This window comes from Melitaea cinxia, chromosome 8 (genome assembly GCF_905220565.1).
Source record: "Melitaea cinxia chromosome 8, ilMelCinx1.1, whole genome shotgun sequence".
Lineage (NCBI taxonomy): Eukaryota > Metazoa > Arthropoda > Insecta > Lepidoptera > Nymphalidae > Melitaea > Melitaea cinxia.
In genome coordinates, this window is record NC_059401.1 from 2,088,476 (window position 1) to 2,115,526 (window position 27,051).

General features: G+C 33.8%; 2 protein-coding genes across 2 annotated transcripts; one reads left to right on the top strand and one right to left on the bottom strand.

The window, feature by feature from the left end:
* Positions 1 to 3,747: 3,747 nt before the first annotated feature.
* LOC123655484 (fatty acyl-CoA reductase 1-like) lies at positions 3,748 to 25,287 on the bottom strand. The gene is made up of 11 exons (XM_045591265.1): positions 25,216 to 25,287; positions 12,209 to 12,339; positions 11,677 to 11,793; positions 10,975 to 11,097; positions 10,462 to 10,587; positions 9,537 to 9,684; positions 7,169 to 7,270; positions 6,164 to 6,350; positions 5,522 to 5,628; positions 4,567 to 4,696; positions 3,748 to 4,031 (listed from the first exon to the last, which is right to left on the bottom strand). The coding sequence occupies exons 2-11, from the start codon at positions 12,281 to 12,283 to the stop codon at positions 3,815 to 3,817; spliced, it is 1,332 nt and encodes a 443-aa protein (XP_045447221.1). The 5' UTR covers positions 12,284 to 12,339; positions 25,216 to 25,287; the 3' UTR covers positions 3,748 to 3,814.
* On the top strand, positions 15,120 to 18,603 carry LOC123655482. The gene is made up of 3 exons (XM_045591263.1): positions 15,120 to 15,347; positions 16,779 to 16,909; positions 18,049 to 18,603. Exons 1-3 carry the CDS (start codon positions 15,179 to 15,181, stop codon positions 18,193 to 18,195), a joined length of 447 nt encoding a protein of 148 aa, XP_045447219.1. The 5' UTR covers positions 15,120 to 15,178; the 3' UTR covers positions 18,196 to 18,603.
* Positions 25,288 to 27,051: the final 1,764 nt, after the last annotated feature.

A 27,051-nucleotide genomic window follows, 5' to 3' on the forward strand; every position in this document is an offset into this window, starting at 1 on the left:
TCTAAGATTTTATTAAGAAACGAAGCTGAAATGATAATTTTGTTAGGAATTTGCTTTGATAACATTTGCCGTACGTGCTAAAACTACAATATTTGGTTCAAACTTTGCACAAATTCGTTCGAACTATATAACTATGTAAGGGTTTCAGAATGTACGAACAGTTTTATTTGACTATTATGTTCTCGTCATTAGTGATGTATAGTAATTGTGACATAGGCAATGTGATGCTCAATTTGTAATTTTTGAAACGTAGTATATTAATCTATACAAATAAATAAAATTGGAGTGTCTGTTTGTAGTATTAAAATAACCGCTGTTTACTAAATGCAACAGATGTAACAACATGTACACACGGTACATATACCAAAATAACATTTTTTACAATTTTTGTCTGTCTCTCTGTCTGTCTGTCTGTTTATTTCGGCTAATCTCTGAAACGGCTGGATCAATTTTAGCTGGACTTTCACTGGTAGATAACTGATGTAATAAGGAGTAACTTTTACTTTTATTTTAGTAGTAGTTTTTATATAAGTATTTTTATTTTATAGCTCTGTGAATTGAACAATAACATTTTTTTTTAATTCGGAGGAAAAAAATAATTTCAGAATTTAATAAATTCGTGGAATTTAAAAATATAGATACATATATAATTTAAAAATATATATACATAGCTAATCTTATATATATGTAACTAAATCATGAAATTCTCTGTAAATAACGACTCAGCATGAACATCTCTCACTCTATCACTGCTGGGCACAGGCGCCTTTCTCCAGTAGGCGAAAGAATTGGAGTTTAATCCACCATGTTGCTCCACTGCGGGTTGGCAGATATATTTCTTACTATGAGTAACGGTCGCTATTATACTATACTTATGTAATACTCAAACAATAGTAATGTTAATAGTGAGACGACTCGAATAAGAATCACGCCAGCGCGACTGTCCTACGGTATTTAAAGCTACAGACACCATACATATATAAAATAGTTACAAAAAAAATGTATCATATGTTAGTATAAGACGCCGCGTTGGCGCAACTGTTACAGCCATGGATTGTACCCGTTGCCCTGGCGGTGGCGGGTTCGATCCCCACACATGACAAACATTTGTATTGGCCATACAGGTGTTTGCCGTGGTCTGGGTGTTTGTGCAATCCTTGTGGGTCTCCCTACCGTGCCTCGGAGAGAGCGTTAAGCCGTCGATCCCGGTTGTTATCATGTACACCTGATAGTGATCGTTACTCATAGTAGGGAATATATCCGCCAACCTGCATTGGAGCAGCGTGGTGGATTAAGCTCTGATCCTTCTCCTACATGGAGAAAGAGGCCTATGCCCAGTAGTGGGATATTACAGGCTGAAGCGTATGTTAGAATAAGAACCGGTCGGTGTCCGGTCGGATTAGACATAACAGAATAGTTACCAAAAAAAAAGATTTTTTTTTCTCATATGTTAGAATAAAAACCGGTCGATGTCTTTGTTGGAGACATTAAGTTAGTCTAACTTAAACAATGATGATGCTGAGTAACGCCTACTTTGATTTAAAAAAAATGTATGTTTTAGAAATAAAAAAGGACATGAGTTCAAAAGCCGGTGGATGTATATTACTTATGTTAAAAAAAGGAACTTCGTTCCAAAACGCTAAAGACACCGCACCAAACATAAAAGCATCATTCTTTATTTTGTAAAATCGAATGATATAGAAACATTTCGTCTCATATTTCACCTATTTTCGTGTATCACGAAATAAGGTGATATTAGTCACTCGATAGTGACTATTTGCAAATATGTATTTGATTAATTGATATTGTGATATATACTGAAACTGGTATTTCAAAATATAAGGATGATTAATATGAAATTATGTGCTTATTCTTTTATTTTTAGTAAATGCTGTTACATATGAAGTGACAGGTAAAAATTTAAATATTTTTTAATTATTTATATTGAAAAATTTAATACTTGATAGCAATGTGATGAAGGTATTATCGTCTGTAAGGTCGAGGTATGTTCCCCTGTCGGTAGCCACCATGTTTTGGACTCGATTTTCCTAAAATTTATTGACTGAAAAAGTTTTTAATTTTCTGTTTGAATATTTTTTTGTGAGCAATTCAATATGAAAATCATCTTTTGTAACTCACATTTAATAGAATACAATAACAAACTTTCTGATTGATTGATCTATTGACAGAGTTTCGTGAATACTTCCCGTTGTGCATAAGGCGATAAATAATTTATTTACAAAATATATTAAATTAAAATAATTGTAATGAAATGAAATCACAAATTGTAAATACGTTTTACGTATTTTATTGATTAATAATGCGATATTTTACAAATAGCCTTTAATCGTAACGTTATAAGTTAATTATACATTATACATAAACAAATGCCATTACAATTTTCAACTGATTTTAAGGTTTTCAATACCAAAGATAGAAACAAAAGATGGAAACAGAGACACAGAGAGAGACTTCGTCAAACTAAACAAAAGTGTAAAATGTTAGAAAGGATCTAATTACTTTTACCACGCTTTTATTAGCTTGGGTTGCTTGATATATTAAATGTAACAATTATTCTACTTGCAACTATCAATAAAAATAGTTATGAAAATATAGTAAAATGGGGGTTCCCACGTTTTTTACTCTGAATTGAATTATTCTCTTAATAACTTAAATTTTATTTTAATTTTATTTTGAAGTAATTAATTATGATTGGTTGTTTGATCTCCTACTACTGCAATACTAACTACTACTACTAACTATAACTACTATAAACTCTTTGTAATTAAAAATTATTTTAAAAATTAAAATTACTAAAAATACTAATAAATACTAATAAATACTAATAAAAATTACTTTTTAGTTCGATTAGCTATAAAAGCGTTGTTTTTTAGTTTTAACTATAACTTATTTTAATATGCTGAAGTTACAATACACAATTTTAAAAACTTTTCGTACATAAATAAAAAAAAAACTTAAACTTTTAAACAAAAAGTAAATTGTTAAAATAAAAACAATGTATGTGTGTATTAACGTGTCAAAAAGCGCACAAAGCACTTGGGTTTGTTATAAGACAATCGGCAAGATTTTCTAACAAAGAATCAATTTTAATATTATACTTTGCTTTTATTCGCAGTACATTGGAATACAATGCTTTAATTTGGAATCCACACGAAAAACTTTATAAAATCGTTGGGCGAGTGCAAAAAAAGTTTGCCCGTTATTTGTTCTTTAAAGTATATGGTTACTATCCTTATTTGTATCCCTCTCTTTATGTGAATGGTATGCTGGGCTTGGATACACTTGAGCTAAGGCGAAAGTGTGCCCTTGTGCTCCACTACTACCATCTACTAAATAATAAAATAGATAACCTTACGATATTGGGGGCATGTGGTATATGCGCACCGCGCTGTACGGTCATGAGGCGCTCCCGGCCGCTGTTCGCGGTGGAGTGTGTGCGGACGCAAGCGGCTCGGAGCGCCCCAACGCAGTCAGCCCTTCGCTTACTTAATAATATGTTGGCCTCCAATAGTAGTATTGATATATTCGCTATGAATTCGTCTAAATTTGTTAAATCTTGCTTTAAGTATTTTGAATTTTGTTAATGTGTATACTCGTATTATAAGATAAATTGTTATTTCTTTAATGTATTTGTTGTAGTGTTATTAATTTATGCTTGTTTATTGTACGCTTTGGTTGTAAACTGTAAGTGCAATAAATGTAAACTGTAATCAATAAATAAATAAATGGAAAATTATACAATTTACCCTCTTGAGCACAACCATATAAACCTACCTAGTTCATAAAACAAATATTACTTAAATAAAAACTCCCGTATACCGTTCATATAAATTTTAATATATTCATCCCAATCCATATCCGAGGGATAGCAAGGAAACGTTGCTTTATCGCTTGCAGACAGTGAATTGAACAGGACTTTGAGTTTCGACGAACGTATGATCCAGCTGTTTGAAGTGAAGTATTCCAAAGAATCACGGACTAAGATGGCTTTGGACAATATTTTCATATACCTGTAAAATAAGATTACGATAAATACTACTTCTTGACTAGACAAGTCTTTATAAGACTGCAGCTAAAATATAAGAAATACACTCTTGAAAATGAAGAAAATACGAAAATCATTAGGTTTTTAAGCTACTTTCGAACTTTAATTCAAAATCTCCCTCTCTTTTTTTGAGCTATTTTTTTTTACAACTAGTTTGGCAAACAAGCGTACGGCTCACCTGATGGTAAAAATGATTACCATAGCTTACAGATATCTGCAACACCAGAAGCGTCGCAAGCGTTTTCCCAACTCTATCCCTAATTCCCCCAGAAGTTCTGGTCACCTTACTCGCCAACAGGAACACAATATTGCTTGAAAACAGTATTATTATTAGCCTGGGCTTCTGAAAGGTGGAGGTACTACCCCAGTCGAGCTGCTCCATATTTTGAGCAAGAAATTGACTGCTGTGCCCGACCTCAGTTAAATGTGTGTATGTCATGTAACTAATACAAAAACAAACTATATTTTCTTTTGATATTTAAATTTTAGCTAACATATACCTTGTCCTTTTTCCTCTTATGTATAAATATAAATCGCCCAAAAAGGCTGGTACTGTCCTAAATAAGAACGTTAGTATAATCACGATCCATTTAAACTTTGTGTGGTATACGTATGGTGTCCACAAATTATCTGCAATTGTACATATTATTAATATATTAAATACCATAGACTTTTGTTGATTATTATTTGAATATAAAAAATTATAATTATGCTTCAGCACTTATCGTTCTCAGTGTTAAAGAAATATAATATATTTTTTTATAATTAGGGCGGCAAACAAGCGTGCTTATAGATGCCTGCAGCACCAGAAGTATCGTGAGCGCGTTGCCGACCTTATCCAATTCCCCCCACGAGCTCTGGTCACCTTACTCACCAATAGGAACACAACATGGTTTAGAGTGGTGTTATTCAGCTGTGATCTTCTGTAAGTTTAGTAAAATTTGAGTAGGGAATTTCCTGATGTGCCCTATCTCAGTTAAGACTTTTTACTAACGTCCAATTTGATTAATCATCATCATCATCATCATCATCATTTCAGCCTATCACAGTCCACTGCTGGACATAGGCCTCCACAAGTTCACGCCAAAACTGGTGTGAACTCATGTGTGTTACCCATAGTCACCACGCTGGGCAGGCGGGTTGGTAACCGCAGGGCTGGCTTTGTCGCACCGAAGCCGCTGCTCCCCGTCTACGGCCTGTGTATTTCATTGCCAGTAGTTGGATGGTTATCCCGCCATCGGTTGGCTTTTTAAGTTCCAAGGTGGTAGTGGAACTGTGTCCTTAGTCACCTCTTACGACACCCACGAGAAGAAAGGGGGTGCCTATATTCTTCATTGTCATAACCACACTGCAAATTTGATTAATGTTTAAACATAAATAAAAACTTGTTTAGTTTGCGTAAAGAGGCACTGCTTTTCGTAAGTCTGGGTAACATGGGTATATATATTTACTTACAACATTCGTCTTTTCTTACGTTTGCGAATATCTGATCACGTAAATGTAACATTGTAAGTGGATTACAATCACTGGTACTGCAATTGTAAACCGGAACATCCTCTGAACTAAAACGATAAAATTGCACTCCTTAATATAATAAATTTGGAGAGTGTTGTGAATACGCAAATTTATTGGGTCTACAAGGGTGGTAAGCAAGTGTATGGTCCACACAATAGCAGGCAATTATCTTAGTCTATGAATGCTTGCAACACTAGAAATATCCTAAGCGCGTTGCTGACCCAACCTTCGCTGTAAATACATCTCATCTCCAAGAGCTCTGACTCTACTCCACGTCACAGAAATATGACATTATTTAGAGCAGTAATATTTGGCTATAATTTCTGTAAAGTTTAGGTGCTAACAAACTCAGTTTGCTCCAAATTTTGTGCAAGATGTAAATTAGAGCAACGTATTTCTTACTAGACGTATTAGTTCCTATATGCATTGGGCAATGAATAATTTTATGTAAATTAAAAAAAAAATGAAATTTATAATATTGTCTTAGTTCGAAAAGGTACTTTTCAAAAATTTACTTACATTACTTACATTATTTAAAAAAAAAGTAATAGTAATCTAGTTAAAAATAATAACAAAGTTTACCTATAAGACCGAGATGCGGCAACAATTGTCGTGTTTGAAACATAGTCAACGGGTATAAGGTCTAGGAAATTTTTAAGCTCCGTGTGAAGAACACACGTCAAGCCTTTCATAATAGTAATGACGAGGCCAGTTGCGCCAAACCAATTGTCTACCCAACCAGCTATCGGCTCCACATAACTGGACGTTACTGCAACAGTTTAATGAATCATAAAGTTGTGTTTTTTATTTCAACATTATAGGAGTTGCGGATACGTTGCCAGCCCTTAGGAAAGACATGGCTGTACATTTAACACTTAAATAGTGTTAGAAAATATTACCAATCTTAAGCCTTGTTTCTATATTTAAAAAAAGACGATTTATTCAGTAACTGTTTAGTAAGATTGTTATCTAACTAAGCACCAAAATAATAAAAAATAAACGCCACAGAAACCTTTAGTTCCGTGTTTATTAATTGATATTTACACGTGTGTGTTTTATGCAAGGAATCCACACCAATCATTCGTAATCAATAAAAAAAATATTAACGTTTATGAGAACACTAGCTTGTACCCTGCGCGCGTTGCTACGCTTTTTCTATTTTTTCTTTTTTGGTCGTAACAACTCAAAAACCTTTGTTGGCTCATGCATAATACTTTGCTGAAGATCATGACATGATCAAATGCGTAGTTTACGATTCTATAAAGGACATACAGACAAACAGCCATTTTTATACATATAGATGATACATGACTATTTTGAAAATCTGAAGGAAAAAAAAAAGAAATGACTATAGTGATATATTTCACTGAGGGGCTGAAAATTAAAAAAATACATTATATGACAATTAGCACGCTTCATTGATTTTTTTTTCTTAAGTAACGATATGATGCCCGTGGCATGAAACATAGGGAGTCAAAACGTGTGATACAGTGACACCACCTGTCCTGAAAGTGATACCTACCGATATACAGATACCTACTCACATAGGCACATCGCCTGTTTTTGTTTCAATTTCACTAAACTCACCTATAGATGGTCGAATGATCACAGCTGGCATTTCTCCATGACAATCAGCAATTAAATTTTCTGCTAACGCTTTCGTTAGTAAATATTTATTTGGTCTCTTTCCTATAACAGTAACAAAATATGTTTTTAATATTTATTAATATTATTATATTATTTATATTATTATTGATACGTTTGTAGATTATTTATTTATTTTAAATCATATTGTTAATAAAATTTTAATCCAGTTAGTCACATAAAATAAATATTAGAAACTTTTTGAAGTTAAATTTCGTAACGAACGCTTGGATTGAGGTGTAATTGAAGTGGTGAATGCGTGATGAGAGCATTACGAAAAGTGTGATCGGATGAGGCGAACGAAAGTTGAGAACACGATAAAGGTTACTGAAGATAGAAAGAGAGAGTTATGTTTTGTATATTACTGTAGCAACTAAAGAAGTTTGACTTCAGTCATGTTTCCTCTTTTGTGCCTGTTTCTTCTGGTGCCCCCCTGGGCTCGCACCTTGGTCCTCTACTCTTTAATATTTTTATAAATGATAAACATAAACTTTTCGATAATTCAGATATACTTCTTTATGCTGATGACATGAAGATTTTTAGGTATGTATCTAAAAACTCTGACGGCATACTACTTCAGAGTGACTTAAGCAAATTATATAAATACTGCTCAGTGAATTCCATGTATCTGATTATAAAAAAAATGCTACGTGATATTTATTTTGCGTGATAAACCAGGAGACAATAGGACGAGTGTGCGAAACTTGGCTGTTTACATCGATAGCACTCTTTTGTAAGATCTATCTTGAAATATTGCTCAACCGTATGGAAGCCATTTAACAAATGTGATGTTGCTCAATTAGAAAAATTAATCATCAATTTATAAATATTTTAAGTTACAAAGCTTTGCCGCATCTTCAAGATATCCCGTATTTTCCTTCTTTAGAGATTCGTCGATTAGAGAGAGAAGAACTAATTTTATTTAAGTTACTTTGTAACTTATTGCTTCCCAATGTATCATTTCATCATCATCACTTCAGCCTATCGTAGTCCACTGCTAGGTAAATGACGTGAACTCATGTGTTGTATTGCATGTATCATATTTAGGTATGCATGTAAAATGTACAACCAATGTTTTCATCACATTAAGTTAGCTACTTGTTCAGTGCAATCTTTAAGGAGTGAATTAAGAAATGCAATTTTTTTTTAATTAATTATTAATTATTTACATATTTCACAAATTTCTAGTAGGTTAGTTTGATTTTCTTTTAAATTAACTTAATTGTAATTGTATTGTAATTGGTATGATTGTTTTTTAACGTTGTATATAATGTAACATATTGTATAATGTTGGTAATTTATTTTGGGGCGTATTTGCTCTTTTCTTTTGCTAGGCGTTGTCGTTTATTAGCGCGATCCTTGTGACGTGTAGTTTTGCGTATGGCGGATTAGGTGAGTAGGGTTTAGCTCATGAGTATGTAAGCGCTTGCGGCGAGTGGCTCCTTCTTTTCCTTCGTCTCCAGCCACGGCCAGGTTCGGGGTGTGATTTGTTGGGGTCCTTGGCGAGATGGTCACGAACGGTGCCGGATGCTTCTGGTGTGACCACGTGGCGAGTCATTTAACTCACCATGTGGCAGTCGGCGACGCTTGATTCACGTTGCCAGAAATCGTGGGGAGCTGTGTGAGCTTTACCTCGTGGTGCAAGGTGGTGCTACGGGCGGTGCTACGTGGTGCTTTGAAGCGTGATCGGCTAAGTGACCTTTTATAACATCCACCCATGTGCCAGAAATAAGTCGAACCTTAGATAGCTAGTGCTATAGTTTTTTTTTATTACGAGTTTGTGTGTTCATAATTTTAATTTTAATATTAAAAATTGTCATCTTTTATTAAACTACAAGAGTGTGTTACATTAAAGTATATACTATGCAATAAATTAATTTCAATCTGTTATCATTTGATTTCATCATCCTTTTATTAAATTATAATTAGTTTTTTTAGTTCGTCGTTTAAAAAAAATTAATTTCTCTCTAGATTATTTTTTTTAAAGGGCGACATATACTTCATTTGTTATCTTTTAATTATTTATTAATTGATTGATAATTGTATGAAATTTTCCTATTCGTATTGGTTTACTTTATTATTCAATTTACTACTGCTTGGGTTAGTTATATTTCTGTATGTAATTTATCGATTATTCCTTATTAATGTGTACTTTTTAGCTCATTTATCAATTATTTACTGTGGGAAACTTTATTGGTTTTTGTATTAGTATAAGTTTTTGTTTTTAATTTTTTGTATTATTGTACTGCTTGTTTCCTAAATAAAAAAATAAAAAAATATATAAATATTTTAAGGATAGTAATATACGTACCAATAACTTTTTCGACTATTTCTTCAGTGATTCCAACTTCAAGTAACTTCTCGAGTTCATTAAGAGATGCTTTTGGAGGGTACAGCATTTCTTCAACAGACTCCGCAACATTAATGTTAGAATAAGCCGTTGAAACGTAAACAAAAACCTATAAAAATAAAAAGTTTACGTTACGTTCTCTCATTTCCGTTAGAGTTCAGCCACCGCCGAATTTTTTCTGTGAAAATTATAATTGCGGGCAGAGGTGGAGTAGGGTGAGGCCTAGTCTGTTATAGTAATATCAGTTATTAGTTAATTATTTATCGTATATCAATAATCAAAATATGAGATTAAATAAAATGATGTTTAAATTTCAATTTTAAAAGCAAGCTCTCATTTCAGTTTATTTGTTTACTCACAAACAAAATAAGAATCTATTTTATTTTCGACCGACAAGTAATGCAATATATGTAATCGAATAAATACCTAAATATATGCAAAGGTATAACTCGATAATTCTTCCTCAGATCCCGATCAAATTTAAATAAGACCAAATGACGAGCACCAGCTTTCGATTAAAAATCATCGTCAAAGTCAGTACATCGAGTAAAAAGTTATGAGTACAAATAAAAAATACACTTGAATGGTGTATTCCTTCTCCTTTTCTTTCCTCTTGAAGTCGGCTAAAAAGGTAGGCATTTAAAACTAAACTTTATTTAATGCGTACGTTAAGTTCAGAAGTGTTAGGTTCATACCCTTACACTATTTCAGAAACCTTTTTTTCTTGTACCCCTTGTTCAATAAAATATGTCCTATAAAAAGTAAAACTTTATGACGAGAACGTATGTATTATGGAAAAAAATTTTATTCATACGTGATATCATAATTATATAACGTGTACAGAACTATACATAATTTGATCGTTAGTTTATAGTCAAGAACCTACCTTAATATTTTTCATGCGCTTACTGAGATCTAGCATCTTCTTCGTACCAACTGCATTAACATTCATGGAAACTTCAAACGGCTCATTAAACTTGACGGTTGCTGCGATATGAAATACTACTGATACCTGTAAAGTTATCAACGAGTCAGTTTATACTATTTATATATTCTTATCATCATCGTCAGCCTATTACAGTTCGCTTCTGGACGTAAACGTCCCCCGAAATATGGGACAAGACCCTGATCTCCCACTGCTCGAAATAATATGATTGGACAATTCTTTTTTTTGTGATTATTATTCTCAGGAAAATGTTCGCATTCAGAAATTTTAAGAGCAAAAAAATTATTTACAATAAAAGAATAAATATTTTTCTATGAAGTTTGCCGGTTGACCATAACATATAATAATATGAATATTTCACAGAGTTTCATACTTTTCTACACAACAGCTTCAATTTTATTTTGGCCATTTAGACAATTTACGCCGTATTTTCAGTTTATTTTTCAAAATTACCTTATTGACTAAAATTTCTTCATCTTCAGCCTTCAAACCCATACGTGGTTCAGTAATATCACCAACAACTATTTCAATTTTTTTGATGGCTTTCGGATTTTTCTCCTTTAATCTCGAAAATAGCTAAAAAGTAAAAAAAAATCTTTATTTTTAAATTGAGAAATAATTTTAAACTTGTTAATTTGTTTGAAACAACTCACACTGAAGGTGACATCGTATTTAGGCAATCGGACATTTTTATGCAACCAGAATACATTAAAGCTTCAGCCTGTAATATTCCACTGCTTGGTATAGGCCTTTTCCCCCCTGTAGGAGAAGGATCAGAGCTTAATCCACCACGCTGCTCCAATGCGGGTGGCGGATATATTGCCTAATATGAGTAACGATTGCTATCAGGTGTATATGATAACAGCCGGGACCAACGGCTTAACGCGCTCTCTGAGGCATGGTGGGGAGACCTACAAGGACTGCACAAACACCCACACCACGGCAAACATCTGTATGGCAAATAAAAATATTTGTCATGTGCGGGGATCGAAACCGCAACCGCCAGCGTAACAGTTACAGACCAGTGCTTAGCACTAACACTTTTTCTACTTAAATTTAATAATTAAAATAAAATATTTCAAAACGGAATCTGTTCGTTTATAACATTTCAGCCATCATCTATTAAAAGTACAATTTGCTAAGAGCGTCACTTACTGGCTGTTCCAAAATCTCATTTAGTCTTTCTTGGGCGGTCATGCTTTTCTTTTCCCGCATTAAAATGTAAACTTTATCCAAACCAGGACAGCTGTAGAGTAATTTTTCTAAGACAACCTGAAAAAATAACACATATAATATTAGCTATTTTACGATTCTTAACCAGCTTTAATGCCCCTATATTGCAAATACAAGAAATAGAAATGAAGGAAATTAATTTCAATACAAATAAAATAAAATACAATACAATGCAATACAATACACTAAACAGCAAAAGTATTACGAGTACAGAGTAAAAATATTTACAAGAGAAATGTAAAAGAGGCGGCCATATTGCCAAAGAAGCAATCTCTTCCGGGCAACCTATACGTTTGGTTTAAGTATTTTAATTTGAAGGAATCGAACCTATAATTCCCGGAGCAGAAATCAGGATCACTGCAAACTGTGTCAACGAATGAGGTAATCTGTACATTATATGCATTGATGTATTAAAACATAAACAACTTTAAAATACGAAAAAAAAAATCAGTACTTTTCCCAGAAATCCTGTGCATCCAGTCAAGAAGACGGACTGTCCCTCGTAAAACTCTCCAACCGTTTCATGCATTTTGAAGCTTAGTACCACTCTACCTCGACTGATTTGAATAAATGAATCGCGCAACCCTATAGAAAGAAAAAGTTTTATTATTAGCTCAATTCAGAAAACCTTTATTGAGTGTAACTTAGAAGGCTAAAAACTAACATTTGTCTAAATATATAAATAAAATAAACCTACACCAAGATAAAAATAGTCATAAGAATAACACATTTTTTTTAACATTATTACATGTTAAACGAATTTTGTAAAATGAGATGTAATGTAATTTATACACAGGCCGTAGACGGGCAGCAGCGTCTTTGGTGCGACAAAGTTAGCCCTGCGGTCACCAACCGATCTGCCCAGCGTGGTGACTATGGGTAACACTCATGAGTTCACACCATTTTTGGCGTGAACTTGTAGAGGCCTATATCCAGCAATGGACTGTGATAGGCTGAAATGATGATGATGATGTAATTTATAGAAGGAGGAACCTCAAAAAAAAAAGCCTACCATAATTCTGAACTCATTCAGACATGAATTTTTTACAATAACTTTCAGTGGAACCAAAAGCGTATAATGTCGCCTAAGTACCGTAAAATGAAGAATAATCGATAGAAATTGATCAGCAATGCCGTTCTTATTAACACATTTGAACCTCTTTCTGACAAAGAACAGTATCAATTATTCATGACATTATTTACAATATAACTGTGACTTGTTGTGACTATTGCTTAAATCGAGAATAGTAGTGATTGCTACGTTTTATTAATAATTATAAATCAAATATTATTACAGTTAAAGTTATCTAAGAAAATAGGTAATATGATTAATAAATGGATAGTGATTAAGTTTTGAGTAAAGTAATGACGATATGCTGGACAACTTCAAATGCACGAATTATTATTAAAATTGCCAATAAGTCTATTGTGAATCTATTGCAACTAGTCGTCGCCCAGAGGTCGAAATTCGACCATAATTAAAAATTTAAATTAATGACAATCAAAAAATAATGAAAATAAAGCAACATTTAAAAAAAAATTCTATTCGACTACAGACTTTGACAATCAACAAAAGTGTGTGTGTGTGTGTGTGTGTCAAATACATGGTAGTGTGTGTAATGTTTTTTTATTGATTTAATATATTTTTATACATAATTTAAAAAAAATATTTGCATTCCGCACTCTTTCTCTATATAAACTATAAGTGTACGGAATTTCATACTTTTCCATCCACATAATTTTCATAAAATGGGGTACAAAGTTTTTGCTTCACATATTAATATATAGATGTATACGTTGAAAATTTATTCAGTCACAGTATTGTAAGAGAAACAAAAGCAAAGCTTATCAAAGCAGAAATTTCATATTAAAAATGAATATTAACCTAAATGGTTAATGGTTTCATTTTAATGTTTAATTTATGTTCAACATAGCAAAACGTGACAAAATTTTCACCTGTCTCTACCAAAACCAGAACCGCAAACTGAGCTGTGGGTAAATTCATTTAGAGATAACTTGGGTTAACGGTGAATATTCAAAATAAAGTGTAGCTTTTGAACAATATTTATTACATTATTCTACTACTCCATTGATTTATATTTTGATAATGATTGTAAAGTGGTTAACAATCATGACAGTTATTGACCGCATCTTGAAATAAAATATCTATCTTTTAAAAGAAATTATAAATGGTGTCTCAAAAGAAATTACTAGAATTTAAGCACTGATGAACCTACTTATTTTTATATAATAATAATAATAATAACTTTACATTTTTTGAATATCATATCAAAAATCGGTGACACGGTCAGTCGGAGACGTGGGTTCGAATCCCGCTGGAGCGGTCAATTTTTGATATGATATTCAAAAAATGTTTAGAATCCCTAATGTGTGGGTAACACAAAAATAAAATCGTACAATAATAACTTTATTTGATTTATGAACACGTTGGCGTTAAAATGGAATAAATTTTGTGCTGGAGCTCTATCGTTTTCTAAGTGTGTAATTGTCAAAGATAAAGAAATTTAATTCAGTTATCTTTTCGTATTTCTTTTTTGAGAGAATGTAAAATGGCAATGAATTATCATATATATGAATACGCTAAGGTTATGATGTTGGTCTCCCTTTTTAGAAAAAAACCTTACTCCATATAAATTATATATCATTTTATAGATAACTGCTGACCCCGCAAATGTTGTTTTGCCATATATCTTATTAACCCCCTTAATACCCCTCCCCCTATAACTTAGGGGGATGAAAAATAGATGTTGTTCGATTTTCAGACCTTCCCGATATGCACCCAAAATTTCATGAGAATCGGTCAAGCCGTTTCGGAGGAGTTTAACTACAAAGACCGCGACACGAGAATTTTATATATTAGATTACTTGCCCTACCGGCATCCGCAACTAAAAAATTTAAACTATTTAAGAAGGAGGGTGAGGTATACTTTAAGAAGAAGAAAAACTATTTTTACTTCAAATCAACGCGGTCAAAGAAACCGCGGCCAAGCTAGTTTTTTAGGAATTACGTAAGTTATAAGTTTTATGTGATAAATTCTTACCCAAGTCAGGCTACAATCTACATGCTATATTTAGTAGAAATGAAACCAACTTATCAGAAATAATATTTCTTAGTAAGTTAGGATGTACCGTTTACCGAGTCCACAAAACAAGTTCATATATTATTATCTCCGAGAGGTCAACTTGACATTACGTAGTCTGTACACTACAAACGTTAATTACTAATTATTTAACAAACAAAATTGGACATTACAAATTCTAGTCAATATATTAAATATACGCTTATGTGTCTTTGAACTGGATAACCTAAGATAAAGTAAACAGTAGTGTTTTGCTTTAGTTGAGCGTAAAATATATTGTGTCGCATTCGAATTTCTAAGCGTATTGAAAATAGTCGACGAGAATGAAAAACAGAGTGATGTATCTAATTATTGTTTTGTTCACTGGTTTAATAGTAAGTGTTTGTGGTGATGAAGATTTTGCTCTCGATGATAATTCCCTTTATTTTGGCTTATTGAATGGCGATGAAGATACTGGCGTCGGTAGAGATGACAAGGTTGAAACTGTTCAAGGTAAATTACAGACAGTCATGCAACTAAAGTAAAACCTTATCGTATATAAAAATAGTCGTAAAAAGTGAGATTTGCTGCAAGTGGTTAACTGCAAATATGAAACAGTGTGTGGCTAAAGACGTACCATGATATCAATCAAGTGAAACAGTTATAAGACGGTTCAAATTTGTAAAATTCTGTCAAAAGCCTTACTCTTTTACATATTTATACAGTGTCGTAATGATTCTGAATAGTATCCCTACTAATATTATAAATGTGAATGGAAGTTTGTTTCTTACGCTTTCACGCGAAAACACATATTCTGGGTCGGCAACGCGCTTGCGATGCTTCTGGTGTTGCAGGCGTCTATAAGCTACGGTAATCTCTTACCATCAGGTGAGCCGTACGCTTGTTTGCCGACTTAGTGATATAAAAAAAAATATCGGAGGTATTAGAAGTAACATAGGATACATTTTACTAAAAAAAAAAAAAAATTCAATGCGAGCGAAGTCGCGGGTAAAAGGAGTATTTTATATATTTCGAAAAAATTTATGTACCCTTTTCATCGATCTAGCGCACCATTAATAATTACAAAAGTTTTAAATACGGTTCGTAAAAAGCAGTCGTGTCCAAAACAATTTTAAAATAAAACGGCATATTTTTCAAGTACACATTTTCAGCGTTTAAGGTGTTATTTTGTCAAAAAAAAAATTATTAATTTTGTAAAAAAATTTAATAATTTGATTTTTTTAAAATATGACAACGAATTTCCAATGATTCTTTTTTATTTCGTAAACTATTATTATTTATTGACTAGGATGGCAAAAAAAGCAAACAGCTCTTTGATGGTAAATGGTGACCGTCTTTAGAAATCTGTAACACTATAAGCATCCCAAAAGCTTTACTGACTCTATCCCCGACCATCCCGGAGCTCTGGCTACCTTTTTCACCAGAGGGACAAATTACACAATTAGTAATATGTGGCGCTTGATACATCCCCAGCCGAGCTGCTCCAGCTTGGAGTAGAACATTTTCTGCTATGCTATACATCATTACAGTGTACACATTGTAGTACAGTATTGTGCTGTGTGGCTACGGCACTAAAGAATTTAGCCACCCCCTCTCTTCCCGTGGGTGTCGTAAGAGGCGACTAAGGGATAACAAGGTTCCATAACCATCTTGGAAATTAAGAAGCCGACCGATGGCGGGATAACCATCCAACTGCTGGCTTTGAAATACACAGGCCGAAGACGGGCAGCAGCGTCTTTGGTGCGACAAAGCCAGTACTGCGGTCACCAACCCGCCTGCCCAGCGTGGTGACTATGGGCAAAACACATGAGTTCACGTTATTTTTGACGTAAACTTGTGGAGGCCTATGTCCAGCAGTGGACTGTATAGGCTGTAATGATGCTATACAACTATGACCAATTATATTTTATTGTGATTTTGCAGAAGAACAACCCAAACTAATAGATGGATTATGGAAGTGCGGCAATTGTACTAATATAAATGAATCAAAGGTTTTATTCAGCGAAACCTTAGAGCTTGACACAAACTATGAGGATACTGGATACGAATTACAGGTTCGATTTTAGAAGACCTAATCTAGGCCTTTTTAAGAACAGTAAAGATTTTATTTCCCGTATAGAGTTACTTGAGCTCCAATAAAAACACATTAAAATTTTCGTATATACAAAAGATTATAATATGTAAATACAGATATGTGTTGCTGTATGTATTGTTGATAATTTATAGCCTAATATGTTCGTACACAAATATATGTAAATACTTACATAATAAACCAATTAAAACTAAATATAGAAAAACTTAAAAATAACAAATTTAAATTGCTAAAACAATGTCTAAGATAATAAAACGTAAACAAAACAAGCCTAATTTTTTAAACTAAATATGTAGAGTATTGTTATATTCAACAAAACACTTATTTAGAATGTTTCCACAATGATTGGATTGTGTTACGGGTGTATGTTTTTCATACAATTAGATCAGCAAACAAACGTGCAACCTACCTGATGGTAAGAGTTACCGTAGACTATAGACGCCTGCGACAGCATCCCAAGCGCATTGTCGACCTTACCCCTGACCCTCCCCATGATATGGTAATATGATGCACAAGATAAAAATAATGAAGTAGGAATCACGTGGGTCGCTAAGTATCACTTACTATAATTGCAATTTTTTAATCCCCGACGCAAAAATAGAATTTTATAAGTCTAATGTTTGTTTGTAGCATCGAAGGACCTTAACAGATGGACAAATTTCAACGCGGTTTTTTTTTGGTAAACTATTTTGGTAAAAATCGTTTTAGTCGTTTGAAAAGTAGGAGCACTTTTTCAAAATCATGTCAGGAATTTTCGATTTCATGGGGGTTTTCTTTTTTGTATGATTATTCAACTAATTGCGTTACATGTGCTAGTATAATCCTTAGATTGACCCTGAAACTTTGATCTTATGCTGCAACTAGCTTGATCTGCAGGAAATCAAATTTTTCGAAAACTTACATCAGTTATGTCGTGCTTATGTTTATTAGGTTGGCTACAATGATTAGTTTCCCTGCGTGTTATTATCTTACGATATCCACCACCCACCCTGACCTGGTGTTACAACAAGGTTAATCTGCATAGGAGCCTAAATGGTCTTTTTGTCGGAGTGGGCTCTTTTAAACAAATATGATTTAAACATCCAATTTTTTCGTTTACAGATTGAATTGGCGGTAAACAATATGAGATGTATTATTATAGATGCTGGGGCGATTGATGTACGGCGAATATCCGGCGCGTGCGCTGGTGGAGATGTGACCTTGAGTATTACTCAAAACTGTACCGTTGATGTGAAGATATACGAATAATATTGTTATCTAGGCATTAAGTTGAAGGACTTGTGATAGATTCTTTAATCTTAGAAAAAAAAAACATGATTTTCAAGAACTATTATGTATATCATAAACTTATACTATCACTTCACCCTATCACAGTCCACTGCTGGACATAGGTCTCCATAAGTTCGCGCCAAAAATGGCGTGAACTCATGTGTTTCTACCATAGTCACTACGCTGGGCAGGCAGGTTGGTGACTTTGGTGGCATTGTCGCACTGAAGACGCTTAAGTAACTTAAACTTATATATTAACTTACTAACTTAAACTTATATAATTAAGCTTATATATACTACATAAATGTATTTAAGCTGTATATGAACCAACCAATATCTGTGTAACGTATGTATTAAATATTTTTTAATATTATTTCTAAAAAAAAACAGGTTTTTAATTTAAATTGCAATGGTACATATTAAAAATAGCATAGTGTCATCTCCTGTCAAAGATTTTCATTGTAATATGAAACTTTGAATAGTTACGGGTCTCTGTAAAGAACTCACTATAGACGGCGCCACGGTTCGCTTAAACCGAAAATAAAAATCATCATATCAAAAATTTCGATCTAGCGGGGTACATTGTTCCATAGCTTAATTGGCTAGAGCGCCGACACGGTCAGTCGGAGACGCGGAATTTTTGGTATGATATTCAAAAATGTTTAAAATTCCTAATGTGTGGGTAACACAAAAATAAAATCATACATATTAAATTGCAGTGTATCGTGTTTGTTAGGGTGGCATCTTGTAACTCAATTTTGAAGAAAATACGATGATGCAAATACGATGGCATGTTGCGGGTTCTACTTCCGCTCAGGATGGATATTTGTATTTGTAGAAATATTTCTTCCCGTTTTGGATGTCTATCCTTATGGGTCTCCCCACCGTGCCAAGACCATAAATACATAATAGCGAATCGTTACTCATAGTAAATAAATAAATAAATATCTACACAATACACACACGGTCGTCTGTTCCTAAAGTAAACTTAATGCTTGTGTTATAGGTAACAGCCGACTGGTATAGCATATATACATATATATATATATATTTTTTTCGATAAACATACTTATAAATAATACATATATAAATATATAGATAAATATTTATATTACACCAAGACTTGGGGTGAAAATCGAACCCACAACCCTCGGAGCAGAAAGCAGGGTCACTACAAACTACGCCAACGGGCCAGTCGAGTAGGAGTAAGGAACGTAGAGTAAGGAACATATCTGCCAACCCGCAGAGGACCAGCATGGTAGATTGAGCTCCAATCCTCCTACACGGAGAGAGAGAGGCCTACGCCGTGTCACTTCCTTTTAACACTCTGTTAGTATTTTTTATCTTAATTTTTTTTTTGCTTCTTTACAGATATCAATTAACTGATTTCCTTCAAAATTTCAAATGCATATAATGTATACGAGTACTCCATTAATATTACTTACGATGGTCAAATGGACTAGTTTATTAGTAATAAGAAATCTCAAAAACACATAATTGTCTCGTTATATTTGTTCGTATGTAATAAAATGCTCATAGAAATACCGTTGTATTCCGTACCGTCGTATGTACCGTTTACCCTCAGTATTACAAACACAGGTGTTCCATACAACAAATAATTTAGTTTCTAAGACGCAAACGCGAGTTGTAATTATTTAGGAATACGTTAGATGAATAAAATATTACATTTCGCCCAGTTTTTTTTCTGTCTGCATTGATCTTAGCAGAAGGGTCGCGGTTTCTATCACACATCTGCTAAATTCTTAGGTGTTTAATTTGTAAAAATCTGTCAGTCGAAGAAATTGTGACGGATTTTAGAAAAAAAAAAATGTGATATGTAGCATATCAGTTCATTTACTATAAAGCAGCTGGAATTTATATTGTCTTTCTCTATTTAGAATAGAAGCTTGGAAATCACCCAGCAGTACATATGAGTTTTAGTCAAAAGTTTTGCCTTTGGTATTGGAGACCATCGAAAGGTGAAAAATATTAACTACACCATCATCATCATCATCATCATCACTTCAGCCTATCGCAGTCCACTGCTGGACATAAGTCTCCACAAGTTCGTGACAAAAATAGCGTGAACTCATTTGTGTTGCCCATAGTCACCACGCTGGGCAGGTGGGTTGGTGGCTGGCTTTGTCGCACTGAAGACGCTGCTGCCCGTCTTCGGCCTGTGTATTTCAAAGCCAGCAGTTGGATGGGTATCCCGCCACCGGTCAGCTTTTTAAGTTCATAGGTGGTAGCGGAACTGTGTTTTCCCTTAGTCGACACTTACGACACCCACGGGAAGAGAGGGGGTGGCTATATTCTTTAGTACCGTAGCCACACAGCTTTTTAACTACTGACTAAAATTTTATCTCATGTAAATTGCTATATCATAGAAATTTTAGGTTAAAGTTGTCCTAAGTGGTAAACTGAATTTAAACCATCTAGCTGAATTTCTATTGTCCCGGATAATTAATTATCTTTTGACATATTTAACAAATACTTATATCATGAATAAATTGCGCTGGTGGTTGCGGGTACGATCCCCGCAAATGAAAAACATTTGTATTGGCCATACAGATGTTTGCCGTGGTCTGGGTGTTTGTGCAGCCCTTGCGGGTCTTCCCACCGTGACTCGGAGAGCACGTTAATCCGTCGGTTCCGGTTGCTATCATGTACACCTGATAGCGATCGTTACTCATAGTAGGGAAAATGTCCACCAACCTGCATTGGAGCAGCGTGGTAGATTAAGCTCTGATTCATCTCCTACATGGGGAAAAAGACCAATGCCCAGCAGTGGGCTGACGCGAAGAGTTCAGTACAAATTCATCCATCCGAATATATATCTATCTATCATTTCGAATCATTTTGGAGATAATCCTAAAGCTAAAGCTAAGAAGCAATTTTAAGAACGCAATACAGCTCATGAAAACCTCTGTCAGCAGAAACTGAACATGATAAATATTGTCAGAGATGAAATTGCGAAAAACTACTTACTGTTTATTGAAAATTGTACCAAGCTTAAATTATTTTTTGTATTAAATTGTTATATCTATTAAAACTTTAATTGTTTTTAAGTTTGTATTTCCTAAATATAATACTTTTATAAAAATGAGGATAAAAACAAAGGTTTATTTGTTAATAATATTGCAATTTTTATTGATGATTAATACAATAATCTTTGTACATGAAAATTTTAAATAATAAAATAAAAAACAAAAAAAATTAAATTTTATGTCTAGTTAAATAAATATGGAGCATGATTCAGTCTGTAAAATCCCACTGCTAGGCATAAAGCTCATTCTACAGTAGAAGGAAGAAAAAAGTGGATATTTGTACCAATCGGATTTTATCTACGAGTAAAACAAGTTGCCTTACCTTAAGAACAGAAAATGTTTGACATTTAATTTTTTAACATCGTTCGGATTTGGCTTCAACCTTTAACTAATGCGAATATAAAAAAGGTATTTTCTTAGCAATGGAATATTTACAAGTTGTTTAATTAAACAGGCTCTGTACATGATAAATATTTTCAATGGTATCAGATTTGTGGCGTGTGTATTTAATATCTCCATGCCACTATTATGTAACTATTGTATTAATTAATATTTTACTAGTTTTTAGTTCATATTCTATATCATATTCTTGTAGTATAAGATATTTTGGAGGAGTGAGGGGATCACGTCGGGGTCACCAGTTTGGGGATGTTAGGAACGGGGTGTTGAGTTCCTCATCCACCATCGTAAAGGGAGGATCCTCCGATCAGATGGGTGTTGAGTCTGGTGGGTTACTGTCTATTGTTGTCGGGTCCTTGTATATATTGTTCAATCGCTCTGACAACTTCGATATCGCGATGCAGGATACGTCAGTTTTTACGTTCGTAGATATATTGTTCAATCGCTCTGACAACTTCAATATCGCGATGTAGAATACTCAGTTTTTACGTTCGTAGATAGATGTCGCTACAACATCAAACAAATGCTTGTGAGATTAAAAGTTTGTCATTTAATACAAACAATACTAGTTTCCACGAAATCGAGAATGACGCAAGTAAAATAACAAAGTAGAACTTGTTAAATATAATTGACACAGGTGAAAGGTTTAGGTTATAAGTACATTATTGCAAGTAAAATATCAAAAGACTTCACCGATCTCACGAGTAAAAAACTTTTTCAACGGTCTAAAGGTCAAATATTGTTTTTTAAGCATTTTTCTCTTAATCGTTAAGTGTTCCGAAATCCGTTTACTAATATTAGTTTAGATTCTTATGTTGATTTTTTGCGTCAAATATGAAGTTTATAAGATCTCTGGATGGAAAATATGATTGATTGATTGATTCAGCCTGTATCCCACTGCTGGGCATAGGCCTATTTTCCATGTGGGAGAAAGTTGGTGGATATAGTCCCTTATACGAATAACGATCACCATCAGGTGTAAAAAGTCTTGATGACAACGATTGGCCTGCTATACGAGTTCTCCGAGACACGGTGAGGAGACCGAAGGATAGACTCTCAAACCAAAAACATGAATCTTATCAGAAAGGTTGCGGATTCAGAATCAAATAAACATGAAAATATTAAAAATATCTACAATTTTTTAAAGTTGTATACCGATAAATAAAGTATTAATCAATAACAATCGTTTTTTTTTTTAAGTTAACACTAAAACAATAATGAGAAGTGATGTAAGGAATCGCTTTCTTGTGCTAGGAATCAGAAATTATAGAAATATGCCTCTGGAAATATAGGTAAATGGAAATTTTCCTAGTATGACTATTTAAATAGTCAAGTAAGTATTTGATCAGACACCAAACAATCTTATATAAATGAAAACACAAGCTGTAGTTGCTGGATTATTTATCTTTGTTAACTTATCACTCTTAGTAAATATTGAAAATAAATATCTATAGGTATTGGTGAGAAAAAGATGTTGACGGAGATTTATCCAGTTATCTTTTTAATAACTAGGACTTATAACAAGGAGACACAAGCAAAGCATTGTTTATGCGTACTTTCTATTCTACTTGTGTTCGTAAGGTAAGGATTAATAGGAACAAGGGTGGGGTGCTAACTAACTATACAGCTAGCCGAAATTTCAAGTCGCTAGTGTAAATAGTTAAAAAAATATTACCCACTAAACACAAACTGGGGTCGCGAAGACATTGCGCGAATAATTAAGCTTTCGATTAAAGAAGAATTATAAAAATCGGTACGGTACATCCAGTAAAGTCATGAGGATTACGCACATAATAAAAAAAATACAATCGAATTGAGAACCTCCCCTTTTTTTAAGGCGGTTAAAAGAAGTTAAAATGTACTAACGCAAAAATCTTCATAACAAAAAAAGGAAAACGGAACTGAAGTTAAACTGTTCCGTACCGGAACAAGATCTTTGTTCGAATTTCAAAACTTTTGTTTATTTCGTATTTTCGTACATTTACAGGATAACATAAATTGGACAATTTCATTTTTATTATTTTTTTTTTCTTTAATTGTTAATGGGTTGCTTAGCGATATATTACTGTATCCGAACGCACCGTGTTGCGCGCCCTCTAGTGTGGGCGCATGGACAGTCCCGAGAGAACCGTTGCCGCAAGCGCATACGATACTGTTACCTAACGTTTAACTCGATCGAGGATTAAAACATATATCTTTCGCTGGAGATCCGAACTGGTGTGTCCCTATGGTGGTGTTCGCCATATGAATTGGAACTATTAGTGAACCTGCCGAGTCGCTGATCTGCCCAGACCGAGCCAGCTCACGTGTTGCATCGGAAATCGGTAAGTCGCTAGTGACCCCAGTTTAATAGCGAACATAAGCAATTACGAGTTCTTAAAATATAATTTATCTCTATTTCAAATTAAAAAGGATTGACGTAATTGTAAATAATTAAAACCATTGTACAGATAGAATCGTATAGATCAACTTAATTTACATTAGAACTGCAATTATAAAAGGATTTAATTCTGATAGGTAAAATGATCAATCAGATATGTTCATGGTCCTTGACCATTTAAGGATGGACTCACTGAGACCTTTTACATCGACAAGTAATAAAATGATAATTGACTTCTCATTTTATACGCATTACTAGGGATGACTCAAAAACTACTGAAATCTCGATCAAATTAAATGGGACCATATGAGAAGCACCAGATTTCGATTCCTCCTTCTTTTGAAGCTAAAAAGATATACGTATTGTATTTACGTATGTGGATGAATTGTAAGAATTTTTTGGTAAATGTATATATGTAGAAGGTGTTTAATTTATCTGTAGATATATCATGTGGAGTTTTTTTTATTACAATGTAAATTATGGTTCTGAAATAAAATAACATTATCGTTCTTGATTCCGCATCATTTTAAAAGTCAACGACTATTCAAGGAAGTAACCGACAATAAAAATTGCCGAATTCAGCACAATACTACAAATAATTGTGTTTGCTCGCAAACGAAAAAAACCGACTTCAATTACATCGACAAGTAATACAACGTAAGTAACGTAAGATGAAAAAAATTAACAAACGCACTAGTCGTCACTACGATTTTCGAGAGTTTCCGTCGATTTATCTGGGGTTTCATCGTCAGATCCTGCTTTAAAAAAAAGAATTATCAAAATCGGTTCATAAACGACGAAGTTATCCCCGAACATACACAAAATATATATACGGTCGAATTGAGTAGCCCCCTTCTTTTTTTGAAGTTGGTAAAAAATAAGGGTCAAATGTAAGGAGTACTTTCATTTTAAGATTTGGACCCTTTCGTTTAAAATAAATAAAACTTTGTAATGTAAACAACTGTTTTTTAAAAATAATCCATTACTACAAAATATATTACCTTAAAATTTGGCACGCAACGAAAAATATCTCAACGGCAAGCTATACTGTTTAACAAACTAATTAATATCCAAAATTAATTTAATTTATTAAATTAATTAAATTTCAAATCGGTTCTTCAATTTAATTAATTTGGTTGTTATATAAAAGTACAATAAAAATTGTCTACTTACAAGTTTTAGTATCCAATATGAAAGTTGATGTCTTACGTTCTCACTTTAGTAGTACTTGCAGTAAACTGATTTAAAATATAGTGAAGGTGGTTATTTATAAACTTACACCTTGGTATATTATATAAATAACATTAATTGTTAAGCTTAGAAAAATAATCACGCATCAGATGATTGAAGTATTGAGAAATCCATGCGTTTTAATTATCAAGATGAAAATAATGTTTTATTTACCCATTGAATTTATTTGTTTATACTACAAAAGTAAACACTTTTTTCGGTTTTGAACTGGCAAGTAATTGCTATCAGAGAATTCCTTAAGGTTGCCCACCCAGAAAAACCAGATAGGTCGAGAACCGTTCGAACCAGGGCCGATAAGGGGCAAATTAATCCACCTACGCTGAGATCGAGGTCGAATCAATTAGACCATGCTAAAAACGTAATCGTCGAGTTCTTGACAATATTGTTCACGACTAGAGAAGTCAACATGGTCACCTGCGAAAAGATCCTGAAGAAAAAACAGTGAGGAACCGAAATACTGCTCTATGTGAAGTCCAATGATGCGGAAGCAGCCACATATAGAATAAAGACTCAAAGTTGCAGGTAGGTAACGGAATGGAATTTCGGTAAATTATATGGTCGCATATAGCGGCATTAATAAAATTTGGGCGCGTTTGAAGTTGCGGAGCCAAGAGAAGCGGGAGATCCGATTGTGATGACTGCAAGTACACGAGTATAATGCTAGATGATGGGATACTTGGGATAGCCAAATTTATCTCCGCCCATCGTGACGTCGATGCAGCCTTCGAAGGTTGTCAACTATCTGTCATCATAATTGGTCATTGTCCGTCTATTACAGACGATTTAGTCAGTTTCAGACAGACACTGCGCCTAGGACACTCTTCAGGAAAACGCAGAGTTGTACGCATCTCTGCACCACCCACTTCATTGGCTAGGCCCACAGGAACGACGAATTGATACGTGTGGAGCCAGTTCGGCTTCAGGAGTCTTTCGCATTTTAGAGCTGTGCCACGAATCTGACCACTGACTCCAAGACCCTGATGATTTTGAGCCTGATTTATCTCTCAGTCGCCTTTTACGACCCCCAAGGGAAGAAAGGAGGCTATTCTACTCGGCCGACACAACGCGGCATGGCTACTGAACTATCTACCAAGATTTAAGTAAATACATAGGGTTACAGGTTGTAGGAAGACGGTCTACACCGACGAAAACTTCGATAAGATGATACCATAGAATCCAAGGAAATCTAAAAGGAAACCCAGTTCACCAGTTTGGCAAAAAGGTCTAGGGTGCGCGCTATGCTTCATTTTAGTAAACGGATTTAAAAAGGCCATAAATTGTAACCGTTTACCGGTGGATGAAGCCCTCATTGAATATAACCAAAATCAAATTAACGGTATTCAAATAATCTTCAAAAGTACTTTTGATTCGTTATCTTACAAATTAAAATTTTAACTATCATTAAAAGTGAAGCTACCACCGATTCGGAATGTATATTCTGCAGTAAAGACCGGCAAAAAACTCCTATTTTTTTTTTATGAAGATTTTTTATGAACTTTATTGAAATGTTTTAATACAAAATTTTTGTGTTACCCACACATTAGGGATTCTAAACATTTTTGAATATCATATCAAAAATTGTACATATATAATAAAATTGTACATATTGAGAATAGCATGGTGTCATCTCCTGTCAAAGATTTTCATTGTAATATGAAACTTTGAATAGTTACGGGTCTCTGTAAAGAACTCACTATAGACGGCGCCACGGTTCGCTTAAACCGAAAATAAAAATCATCATATCAAAGATTTCGCTCT